Below are 13141 nucleotides of genomic sequence, written 5' to 3'. Positions count from 1 at the left end.
TGGTGCATTTTATCTTCCACACAGACCAGTAACCAAAGATGACACGACACTAGAGTTGAACGTTCTACACAGAGGCATGGTGTTGGATGATTTCCTCGGCCAGTTGACAATTCCCATGGGAGAACTAGGAGCAGGAAAAGTCATTAAAAGGTGATGAATAGAATAATGATGATGATGGTCTTAAACTCTCATCACTACCATAGGAGTACCCATTTATTAATTTACTGCCTATAAAAATCCAGTAATATTTGAAGACCTGAATATAATCCTATCCACAATAGGTGGAATTGAAACATAAATGAAGTTGGGAGTATCAGCAATTTGGTGAAAAGGATTATGGGCAGCCAAAAAAAAACATAGCTATTGCGAAAAATCTAAATAGTTTGTCTTCGAGCTGCGGAACATCCCTTGGTGCATAGCCCGAGGTATATTCTGAGCTAGATTTTTCTGTAAAATTTGTAAAAATGAAATGTGAAAATAAACAATTTTATGTTTTGCCCTTCAAAAAATTGAAATTGCAATTTGATTGGGGTGCACTTGTGGTGTGATTTGCGGAGGTTATGAAAATTTTTGTATTAAACTTTGTATGTTTGTAATTTTAAAATGCATTCCCTATTGAACAAGAGTTTATGCTAGCCTTATGTTTATCTTCAATAACATTAATGTAGTCAGTGTGGCACTTGTTTACATCAAAAATTGCCATTAGTTTGTCACTAGGGAGTATCATGTTCAGTTCGGGATCTGGTAAGCTGATCATTAGATCGTGGTGGGACTATGCCTGATGCAGTATTTGATCATGCTTTTATCAATATGTCCAAGGGGAAAACAAATCAAACACAAAAATCTGTTTCTTTGTGATCCTCAAATGTTTTACCTATTGCTCTGCTTTTGTGAGATTGCTTCCATTTTCCTATTTGTCTTTTTGTTGTTTTTTATAGTTTTTTATATTATCAAATGATGACTTTCTGTATTGAATTCAACCATAATAAATATTCCCTTTGTTATTTGAATAGATGGTATAAGCTATGCAATAAAGCCAACAAAGGAAAGAAGGAACCAAAAGAAAGAGGAGAATTAGAACTTACAATCCAGCTAAAGGAAGAGTTTCCAGCAGCATTTAACACATTGGATAGGTCAGGTCAGAGGTCAAAAGCCAAAAGGTCATCATCTCTTCAAGAAAAGCCTCCTGCAACAGGTATGTGTAAGACATTATAATTTGACCAAAAAAAGTTGAATTGCCTTTAAAGCTCAGGGTTGACAGGGTCAGAATTTCGCAATGCAGTGCGAGAATCAATCTTGATTCCTGCAAAATAAATTTGCGGGAATTGTTTGATTCTTGCAAATCAACTTCTGTGTAAACTACAAAAGTTTGCGAGAATCAACTAGGATTTCTGTTTACGCAAATCTGTTTACAAGAACCATTGGGAGAATCAATTCTCGGATTCTCGCCGAATTCTGACCATGGACTTGGTCTTTTGATTGATACCATTTGCCAGGCTCGTTTTAGGATTATATTCAGTATGAATTACAAACAGAAATAAACATTAAAAAACAAATTAAAAAACATGACCTTCGATTTTTTAATTTGTGGGTTGATCCGAATATGGCACTATAACTTTTCTTTTCTTTTCTTTTTTACCTTAATATATTGTCAAAGCATATTTGATTTTGTTTTCTATCGTTTATAGGTCGCCATCAAACTTTTGGGTTATTCCCTAATCTTGCTACCGCTCCTATTAATCTTTGTTGTTGTACTTTTCCCTTGTTAGGTATACGCAGTAAGCTTAAACTTCCAAGACTTAGATCATCTTCAGTAGTTGATAAAAATGAAGAGCATTGGCTGGAGCAAGGTTCTCTGGGTAGAGAGAAGTCAGACTCAAATGACAGTGGAAAGGTAAGCTGGTATATTTTTGTGCCTCCACTGTGAGGCATAATGTTTTTGCAGTATCCATCTGTACTCTTTAATGGGGGTGGGGTCTACTCCCTATTCCAGAAAAATACAGAACTAAATTTTTTGAATAAAAAAAATATTATCCTGTTTTGCCAAATGAAACATAGCCAAAGCCTAATCCTTTAGTTAGTCCTAATTTGCATATCCGTTGGGATGATAATTAGCAAATTTGCTTTTCACACAATTTTTATTTCACACAAAAAAAAGTTCAAATGATTTATTTTCTTTAAAATGTTTTTTTCCCAAAAAAAATTGTATTTTGTCAGAACTATGCATGTCAAGGTGGAGACATTATGGTCAACACATGGAGAACTGCAAAATTTCTAGTTATATTGATCTCCTCTGAACAAGTAAATAAAGTTTTTTAATTATAGAAATATACCAGCACATATCAAAATTGATAATTAAAATCTAGTCAACTGGACTTACTATTTTTGACTGGCGACGTTTCACATCCTGGATGCTTCCTCAAGCCATCTGATTTCTCGGCGGCGATTGGTCAGTGACCCGTGACGGGGTCACAGAACTGAGGAAGCATCCAGGATAGGATGTGAAATGTCGCCAGTTAAAAATAGTAAGTCCAGTTGACAAGATTTTAATTATCAATTTTGATATTTTATATACCTGGATGACTGAGAATATACACAATTATACCAGCACATATATATCTTTTTGTTATTTTGATGGAGACAATTGTTCCTTGACTCAAAATAAGTCATAGAATTGATGAGGTACAACCAAATTAAATTCTATTTTTTTGTTCTCCAACCAGGCATCCGACTCGCTTGTATCTGCCGATAGTCCCACCGGTTCTTATTCAAGGCTTCCAGCGCCATTTGGATCTTCCTCGCATGATGCATCAGAGACATCATCTACCGTTGCCAACGGCAGTCCTGCCAATAAAAGCTCACCGTCCATTAAGAAAGTCAGTAGCTTCAAAAAGAAGATTAAATCCGTCGTGTCCCTAAAGAAGGGCAAGGTATGTATAAGGCCAAGCAAAAAAAATTATTAGTTTCTCATCCCCGCTCACAGGGTTTTTTGCTGCCGCATCAAAAAAAGGGTTTTTATTACCAACAAAAAAAGATTTTCGCTGTCAGTACCTTTTCTAGTCTTGTTTGCAGCTAGTTTGTTCCCTATCTATATATTGTGGGGCACATATGGAAGTCTTGCCAAAAAGACACTAGATCTATCATCTTTGGGAAAAACTGTTGTTTTGGAAAAGGCAAAAAAAATGCCCGCATCCTCCTTTTTGAGAAGATGAGAAACTAATAATTTTTGAACATGGCCTAACACAAAAGCAGTGAGTAATATTTTTACGTAAATCTTTGAACAGGTTCATTAAGATTTTTTCTTGGATTCTTTAGTAAAAGTTCTCATATAAAATCCAAACTTAGTCAATAGAAACAAATTAGTCCGATCTTTCGATCAACCATTAATGCTTGGTCAATCCTTATTGTTTATGAAATCAGTTAATTGACTATTGTTAATTGTGATGACATATGAATTTTAGTATTGATATTTACCAATATAAATTTAGCATTGATTCTCATTAATTAGTTGCTATTTCATTAATAACAAGCATCAAACAAATTTGGTTCTGGTGCCTTGCTATAATAGCCAACATTTCACATCCTTTCAGGATGTTTTCTCGAACTGATCTGAACAACTGGTTTATGGTCTTGACTGAGTGATGTCCTCACCTGATAAAGCCCTCTGGACCAGCTGATCATAAAAGTGACTGCGTTGATAGGCGCCTTCGTTTGCATTCATGAGTATATGCAGGGGCGTCGCTAGACCAATATGATTCGGGGGGTGTACAGTATGGTTTGCCGACGTAAATTTTTTGTAATTTGTTGACCCAATTTTTTTTTAGCCAGGACGGCGCTCAGAAATCTAAAGTGGGGGGGGAGGAGTCAAAAAAATTTTCACAATATTTTTTTTAACTAGTAACTACTATACCATTCACAGTAGGTCTATTACGTTACAACAACACAATTTCGTAACACATTAATCTGTTATATCGCTCTCACAATTTGCCGACAATCACACATACCTTTGACTACATTTGCCGACAGTCACATCGTTTTGCCGACAGCAGTCAAATTTTGCCGACAAAATTGTGTATGGGGGGGGGCACACCCCCCATACCCCCCTCTAGCGGCGCGCCCTGAGTATATGGTGTTGTTGCATCCTTTTCTTCATATTCAAATAGACTTGCTAATACATCTGGTACCTCTCTCATTGTCTTTTGGCAAGAATGTCCCGATTCCTCCCAATTATGTTATTCAGATTTCCTTTTACAAATTAAGCGTACTGCTAGCCGTCCAGTGCGTATTATTTTGCCCAAGGTCCAATACACACGCTTGACGTCGCGCACGTATACGCGATGGTTAAAGCTGTCAAAGGAACCTTGGTAAAAATTATAAGTGGTTTTGATTTGCAGCATGTTCAGCGATGCCATGATGGTGTTTCACTTCTGAGAGAGAATGTACATGTATGTCACACAAAAGTTCCAAAGCAATAACAGTTCTAACCCTACAAAACTTGGGGAGTTGATCCTGGTTTTGAAGGTCATTTGTGGATTGTCTAGGGTGTGCACTCTTGAAGCTGCAAAGTCTCTGATGTTGTTGTTAAATGGGCCGTAGAAGTCGGCAACAACACATTAAGTGTGCTGTGGTTTGTGGACCAATGTCTAGGCATTGTGTCTGTGCATAGCGCACTATAAATCACTGCCCTTTTTTTTTTTTTTTTTTTAAAAACATGTTGGCAAATAATTATGGGTACAGTTCAACTTTGCATCTGCATACTAATTTGAGATGGAACACACTTGGTATTATCAGGGCATTAGATGTACACTATTGATCTAAACACATCAAAAGATATAAGTCCCCCTCTCAAAATTACGTCATAACATCGTAGAATAAAACTTTATACCAATAAAACTAACTGAGAAATAATTATATGACTGTTTGCTAAGTGTTGTGTGAAAATGAAAGATGTCAATGACTTCATGGCTGAATGAGCCCAAATTAAAGACAAAAACAGCCTGTTCCAAAAGTCACAAAGTAGGCCTATATGCTTGTTAACTGCAAGGTGTATTGGGACAAGGAATGAGACTGACCATCTTACCACTCACTGTGCTGAGCTCTGCATAAAGATAGGGATTTGTATGGCTAAATGATCAATAATGTTCAACATAATGTTGAAAGGTCAACATTTTCAATTGATCATCGGCTTTTCATCCCACCTACATACACTTTAAGTATAAATCATCAGATTTATAAAGTTTACTTCAAGTACTGTTAAATATCAAAAATATCAATTTGTAATGATTTGCCATAAAATGTGTATTAACTTGCGAATTTCAAAAAATCAAAATTATTGGATATCAGAATGACATTCTTCATATTCAGAATGCAATTCGATATGTCTGATGTGCTCTAATGTCCCACAATAAATACTGCCCAAACGTTCATACCCCAGCCCTTAAGTAAACAGTAATATAATTATTTCAAAGTTAGTATTATTGGTACACAACAAAACCTTACAATGCTATGACGAAATATTGGGAGGGGGACTTATTTTTGGTTGATGTGTTTATGTAAGTAAAGCTGGAAGCTAATATCTACATATTCTTTTCTTTTTGTAGGCTCATGACAAATCAACATCCAGTATTAGCACAATATCAGGACTACCCCACTCTCCGTCAGAACCTACGTTAAAAACCACCGATCATGATATGACACTTAATGAAATTGAATTCTTAGAACGGTTACGAGACCAAGAATGCCCAGCTACTAACATTGCCAGGAAAAACTGTTACAGAGGTTACATTGCCTCTGCTGTAGATTTACACGATGACCAGAAAGGAACTCAAAATGGATCTGCGTCTCCAATGAGAGCAATATCCGAGGAGTATATTCCGATGGAAATGAAGAAGACAAGGATGTTAGTAGGAAGAGATGTAGTTTGTGATAAAAACAATGATAATGATTCTCAAGCTTCTGGGACTGGGAGTCAGGAGGGAAGTCCGGCAGGGAGTCAAAATGGCAGTTGTTTTTCCAGAGATAGTAAGTATTACAAAATAAAATTAAATAAATAGATGTCGGTGATTTAACATGCACTACACCTAAGTACCAGCACACTTCAACAATTTTTCTACTGCCATTAGGATATATCAGAATCATTTCCGCTTCCACAAGTCCGCAACTGATGCGCAGGTACTCTCAGCCGACCTAGATTGTGATTACCCCAACAGCTCCCAATTTTACACCTAGGTGGAGTGAAGCAATTGGGAATTACGCCGTCTTGCCCAAGGGCGCAACATACTGGCTGTGGTGGGGCTCGAACCCGCAACCTTTCAATTATTAGGCCACTGTGCTTTACAGTCAGCAGTTACAGTTATTCACTCACTCTTAAATAGCCAGTTTTTAATAAGAATACACTAAGGTCCCTAGTCCATTTTAGCTAATTTTAACAGCTGTGAACAAGTACTGCCTCCATTGGCTGCTGAGAATAGTCCAGTTATATAGTTTCATGAATTCAATTTAATATTTAATTATATCTGGATGAATGACAACCTTCACAAACAGATACAAACAGAATGTCATTTTGTAAAAAAAAACCGCAATGTCATATTGAACCATTGTAGGGGACACTTACCATTGGATTGTGAACAGGGTCTATTGCCATTTGGTCTAATACCATTTCGTCTAATTCCCATTTAGTCTATATTCAATTGGTCTATTACCAGAAAGGCTAATTGCCACTTAGTCTAATATTCATATAGTCTAATGTCCATTTAGTCTAATATTGTTTGGTCTACTAACCATATAGTCTAATAACCATTTGGTCTAATATTTCTTTAATAACCATTTGGTCTAATAACCGTTAGGTCTAATACTTGTATGGTCTAATAACCAGTTTAATACCATTTCGTCTATTTATTAATAAACTAAATGCTTGTAAGACTAAATGGTTTGTAGACCAAATGGGTATTAGACCAAATGGCTATTAGATCTATTGGTTATAGACCAAATGGGTATTAGACTAAATGGTTGTTAGACTAAATGGTTTTAGACTTATTGGTTATTAGACTAAATGGTTATCGGACCAAATGGTTAAAGGACCAAATGGTTAAAGGACCAAATGATTATTGGACGTAGTGGATATAGACTTAATGGGTTTAGACGAAATGGATGTCTACGAAATGGATATTAGACAAAATGGTATTAGACCAAATGGCAAATCCCGGTGAACAGCATACTTTTGTAATTAAAGCAATAATAAGTGATTTGCATAAAGCATATATTCCTGTTAGTTTTCACTGATCATATTGTCCACTTTTAATTTTGAGCCAAACAAATGAGGTAAAACGAAGAAAATTGCTATTTCATTCCAGCACCTACAGTGCATGTATTAGCTCGCCGATCGTATTACATGTATTATTCAGCGGAGCTTTGTGCTTCATGAAGAGCGATATGCACACAGTTTATACGTCACTGATTCAATGATAGAATCATTCGATCGGTGAACTCGGAATAAAACCAGAGATCTCCAGATTTAATATAAAAACTTAAATTTTACTGTAATTAAGAACTTTAGGCTTAGTCTTTCATGTGATATTTTAATACACCATTGGGCATTACAATCATGCAACAAGTAGAAATTCAAGAAAGATTTGCTCTGGAGCAAAACACTTATTATAGTGGTTGAAGGACAGAATTTGGACTTGGGCTGATTGTACTTGCAAGGTGTGCATCAAAAGTGACTTAAAGTATCTCTCTTTAGAGTAAACCTTCAAATATATTACCCAATTTCCATTTGCACAGGTCGTTTGAGGCATTCATTTCGCAGCGGTCTACCATCACTCAAAAACAGCACTGTCAGTGTGACCTTTGACCCGTCAACGGAGAAAGGCTATGGAACCAATCCATGTTCACCTAAATCCACATGTGGGAATAATAATCTTGATGACCTGCCTGTTCAATACCTCAGTCTATCAAAGCAGGTAAAGGGATATGATATAAAGATTGATTTTATAGGGAATAAGTTACGTGTCATTTTTGTCAAGAGATTTCCATTAAAATTAACCAATATTTTGGCATTCACATTATTATACTTAGTTCTCTTGGTTGATAGAATGAACAAATTTTGATCTTTACCTAGAGGGGAGCAGCGTGGCACACTGGTTAAGGTCTTTGTCTTTGGTGCAAGAGGTCCCGGGTTGAATTCCCCGCAGGAACCAAAAAAAAAAAAAATTGCTCTCCCCGTGGCTCATCTGGTAAAGACGGGGCAGATGACCCATGATAAACAGACCTCATTTCAGTCCATTCCGATCAGGGTAATAAGCCCGATTGTTGGCTACACTTGACTGTCCTGTAAAAATTCCCCGACCAGCTATCTACAGCGACCCCCTTCGTTTACCAGGTCACTTGTGACTTGCTGAAGTTTTGTCAGCGCTATCTCCTAGATTTCAGCTGCTAATCCTTAGATATGCTCAACATAAAAAAAGAGCAGCCAATAAAAACAAACAAACCAGCTAGTGCATTTGGCCGGATTCAAACCAGCAACCTTCGTAATACTAGCACAATACTTGTACCAACTGAGCCACAGAGGAAAGTTGGAGAAGAGCGTGCGTCTGTGGCTCAGTTGGTCAGTTAGAGCATTGTGCTAGTATTACGAAGGTCGCCTGTTCAAATCCAGCCATATGCACTATTTTTTATCAATGTTTATGAATTAAGTATTATCTATTCAAGCAAAATATTATGTGTAACAACTAGTTTTCTTGTCAATTCCTTTTTTCCTTCTTCTCCAGGAACTTGTGAGACGAGTGGTCAGGCTAGAAGCTCTACTCACCGAGAGAAAATTATACATCAAAGAACTAGAGAACTACATAGATAACCTACTACTTAAAGTCATGCTGTCATCACCGCTACTACTAGACCAGGATTATCACTTCCCATGACACTGTGGCAGATTCTCTTAAAAGGAACAAAAACATCTTATAATTTTTAGGCATTTCTGGTGCCTATTGAGTATAATCAAACTTTTTTGTCGTTGTATAGTAGTGCCACATAAACACGGATGTGGGGTCCTGATTGGTTAAGAAATTTCATGAACCACAGAATTTTGAGCAAAAATTCTACTTATTTAGCCAATTTAAATGTTTGGTCATCAGGTAAAATATTTTCCAAACATTTGGAACTAACACCTCTGCTCTTTGGCACTTCACAATATGACAGTAATGGAAAGAAAGGTGCAAATGTTCATCATTTTTCGACATTTCAGATTTGGACAAATTGACATGTGGCAACATAAACAGCAATGACGTACACAAGACAAACCCAACGCTGGATCGCGTCTTACATGGAGATTTGTGTTCAGGCTGAATAGTTGTGTTTGTGTTAGCGTTGATGGCCAGGAAAACTTTGGTCATAATAAACAAACGGTAGAAGTCTTTGGAAAATATCAATTTGAAAAGGTATATTGATAAGGGGCTGTGCAAGAATTATGATCCCCCGGGGGGTAAAATTTCCAAACGGCTCGCCAAAGATTGCTTGCCCCCTTCTCGCCCGCCAAAAAATCTATGCCCCCCCTCTTGCACATGCCAAAATTTGCATATTTAGCGTTTCTGTATGGTTTTCCTAAGCCTTTTCAGAGCGTTTTATTTAAAAGGCGCTGCAAGAATGTGTGCCAAAAATCGCTTGCCCACCCTCTTGGCTTGCCAAAAATTGCTTGCCCCCTTTTGGCTCGCCAAAATTTCTTCCCCCCAATTTTACCCTCCCCAGGAGCACAGCCCCTAATTGCACCATGATGCTTCTAACATCAATATGCAAGTTTATGTTGGGAATAATGAGGCTATACAAATCTAAACAGTGAAATTCAACCTGAGCTCCTAGTGGCACTTCCCTGGTCAAATAGGGCACTGAAATACAAAGAAAAACAAAACCTCTTATTTGAAGAAATATTTGTCAAATATTGCTGTAAAATATGTAGCTCTGTATATTATACAGTTAAAAGGGCATTTTGTGATCCACAGCATCATCCCCCCCCCCACTTTTCTCAAAAAGGTTGAGATTTTTTATAATACTGGAAACCTCTGGCTACATAATGTTTATGTACAAAAAATTTCTTGCAGATTAATTCGTTTTGCAAAAATATTGTGAAATTTGAATTACGTTATGGTACACCGGAACGAAATTACAACACATTGTCTATGGAGCAGTAAAATCGGAATCAACTGAAATTTTGGGAATAAGCTTTTTTTGTGGATATCTGCTGAAAAATGTCAAAAAAAGAGGATGCTAGGATCACAAAATACTCCTTTAATTTTTGAAAAGTTGTCTTAGGCACTAGTTAGACAGGTCTGTATAAACGAGGTCTGGATAAGGGAGATCAGTATACCACTAATTTTGAGCCCTTATAATGTACAATGTAGCTAGATCAAGTCACAAGACTTTGTTGTTTATAATGTAGTCATTGGATTGACATCCACCATGCAATTATGCAACAACCAAGAAAGTATTATCAGATAAACTGAATCAATTCTCGTTTTGGAATTTAAAAAGGTGCTTTAAAACTATTATAAATCTGGAATAGGCTTATTGGAGGTCTTCCTAGATGTTTTTTTGCTTGTTTTATTTTTTGTTCATTATCATTTTCAAAGGAGTATTTTATAATTATGTTTTCTCGAAATTCCAACAGCTCTCAAGAAGTTACACTAATAAAGAAAATCAGCTTGTTATTTAAATGGTGCTTATTTAAAACCAAAGTAGCAGAAATCGATTCCTGTTTCATATCATTGCATAATGTGTGAAATTTTGAGAAAACAGATTTAAAAAAATGAAAAAAAAATCATGAGAGTGTAGTCATTCAGAGCAAAGAAAAGAAATCATATATAAAAAAGGGGGAAAAATCAAGCGAGTCTCGGACATTTAGGGCAAAGAAAAGAAATCAACAGAAATGTCAGGGGGGGCCGGCCAAGATTGGCTGAATTTTGACGTTGTCATTGGTTTTACACGTAAACACAAAAATGTCTCAAATTATTCCAAAACTGTACGTATGTTATTAAGCACTATTTTATCAGTCTAAATCCGTTGAGGTTCGCCAGTGAACCTCATTGTAAGTACTGTTTTTTGAATGTTTTGTATGAATAACGCACGGTATGTTTATGATATATACCTAAAATTTCCCCCATTGTATATCACGGTTCGCTTGGTCTAGTGGTAACGGGTCTCGCCTGCGGTGCATAGGGTCCCGAGATCGAGTCCCGCTCACTCCCGGCTGTAATTTTTTTTTTTTTTCACATTTATTTTGAATCCAAAAATATTTATTTTTATGTGAAAATTTATACATTCACTGAGAAATATATTTTGTGCATTTTTTTTTTTTTTTTCTGTAACGGGCCAATAGAGCTAAAAACACAACTCAGCACGGGCGTCCAATGTCCAGGCAGTGTTGCCGTCATATTGTCTGTTTTGTTTACGATATTGGCTGTTGCCACAGTGAATAATGTAGTCCACCATCGTCTGAGAAATGTCTTGAAAAACAGTACTCTTTTGGTATTTAATGGTGCTTATTTAAACCCAAAGTGGCAGAAATCAATTTCCATTTTATATCATTATATAATGTGTGGAATTTTGAGAAAACATATATAAAAAAGGGGAAAAAATCAAGCGAGTCTCGGACATTCAGGGCAAAGAAAAGAAATCAACAGTAATGTCTTGAAAAACAGTATTCTTTTGGTATTTAATGGTGCTTATTTAAACCCAAAGTAGCAGAAATCCATTTCCATAGCATATTCTTACATAATGTGTGGAATTTTGAGAAAACATATATAAAAAAGGGAAAAAAATCAAGCGAGCCTCGGACATTCAGGGCAAAGAAAAGAAATCAACAGAAATGTCTTGAAAAATAGTATTCTTTTGGTATTTAATGGTGCTTATTTAAACCCAAAGTGGCGGAAATCAATTTCCATTTCATGTCATTATATAATGTGTGAATTTTGAGAAAACATTTATAACAAAGGGGAAAAAATCAAGCTTAATGCAGTCTCGAACATTCAGGGCAAAGAAAAGAAATCAACAGTAATGTCTTGAAAACAGTATTCTTTTGTTATTTTATATCATTGTGTAATATTTAGTCAGCCAAAGTTTGACAACAAACAACATCAGTATTTGCTTCACTGGTGCTAGTAACGAAGTAGAGTTAAGGTGCTGTGAAGTGATTTGACTTTTATCCTGAGTTTTGCAAAATCGTCGGTTGCAATACATAGTGACATATGCGAAGGACGAAATATGTTTATGTTACTAATAACAAAATCAATACTTCTTCACTCTCCACTGTTATCTCTCTGTGGCCCGATTCCATTTGAAATTGAAGCTTAAGGTTCAAACTAAACACAGCCAAATTAAAAAGTCTCCACTTGTTCCATCCCCATTTAATCAGAGTCTGATGAGTTTATGGTAAAATAATTTATTTAATAATTTTCTATACACATTCCTTCGAAGGTTGATACCAAATTTGATGTCAAAATTTTAATCATCGTGAGCATAGGGGCCGTTGTTTGGAAATTTGTGCAATTTATGAATTGACCACGCAAAAGCCAATGCATGGTATCAGCTTATTATGTGGCCTGAAGCAACCCGTACAGGAATCATTGTACACTTGCCTGCGCACAATTGAAAGAGCGGGGTATTTGATTTGCATTTTGGCATGCATGGGTAAACCTTTAACCTGCCGGCCTATTCAGGCGACGTAATTCTTGGCACTCACGCTAGCTCTGCTACGTGATACAATTCCCTATGTCATTTTTAATAATGCACGAATTTCCAAACAACGGTTCCTATGCTCACGGTGATTAAACTTTTGATATCAAATTTGGTATCAAGCTTCGAAGGAAAGTGTTTAGAAAATTATTATATGAATTATTTTGCCATAAACTCATCAGACTCTGATTAAATGGGGATGAACTAGTGGAGACTTTTTATTTTGGCTGTGTTTATTAAAGAGTATCTTTAATAGTTAAAAAGGAATAACCATTATAGGATATAGCTAGCTCTAAACCTTTACGTCATTTTGTGAAAATTTGGAAAAATCACTCTATGCCACTATATGTGTTGCAACTGACGAAATATTTCTCTAACACTTTCAAGACAGCGATAATATATGGGTGAGACCGACAATAAG

The 13141-nt window shown here is 36.3% G+C and overlaps 1 protein-coding gene across 1 annotated transcript in view; it reads left to right on the top strand.

The window, feature by feature from the left end:
- The window catches only part of LOC140165892 (uncharacterized), an 86278-nt gene extending 76766 nt beyond the window's left edge, over nucleotides 1–9512 (top strand). Inside the window, exons 4-10 of the mRNA XM_072189237.1 lie at nucleotides 25–150; nucleotides 1014–1195; nucleotides 1770–1894; nucleotides 2724–2930; nucleotides 5601–6021; nucleotides 7783–7961; nucleotides 8769–9512. Of these exons, the coding sequence (XP_072045338.1) occupies nucleotides 25–150; nucleotides 1014–1195; nucleotides 1770–1894; nucleotides 2724–2930; nucleotides 5601–6021; nucleotides 7783–7961; nucleotides 8769–8918 (1390 nt within the window). The 3' untranslated portion in view covers nucleotides 8919–9512. The remainder of the gene's footprint in view (nucleotides 1–24; nucleotides 151–1013; nucleotides 1196–1769; nucleotides 1895–2723; nucleotides 2931–5600; nucleotides 6022–7782; nucleotides 7962–8768) is intronic.
- The last annotated feature ends 3629 nt before the right edge of the window (nucleotides 9513–13141 follow it).

The sequence above is a fragment of the Amphiura filiformis genome, chromosome 12 (assembly GCF_039555335.1).
Source record: "Amphiura filiformis chromosome 12, Afil_fr2py, whole genome shotgun sequence".
In the NCBI taxonomy this organism is placed as follows: Eukaryota; Metazoa; Echinodermata; class Ophiuroidea; order Amphilepidida; family Amphiuridae; genus Amphiura; species Amphiura filiformis.
Note: the sequence above shows the minus strand (reverse complement) of the source record. Positions and strands in the feature narration are given on the sequence as shown.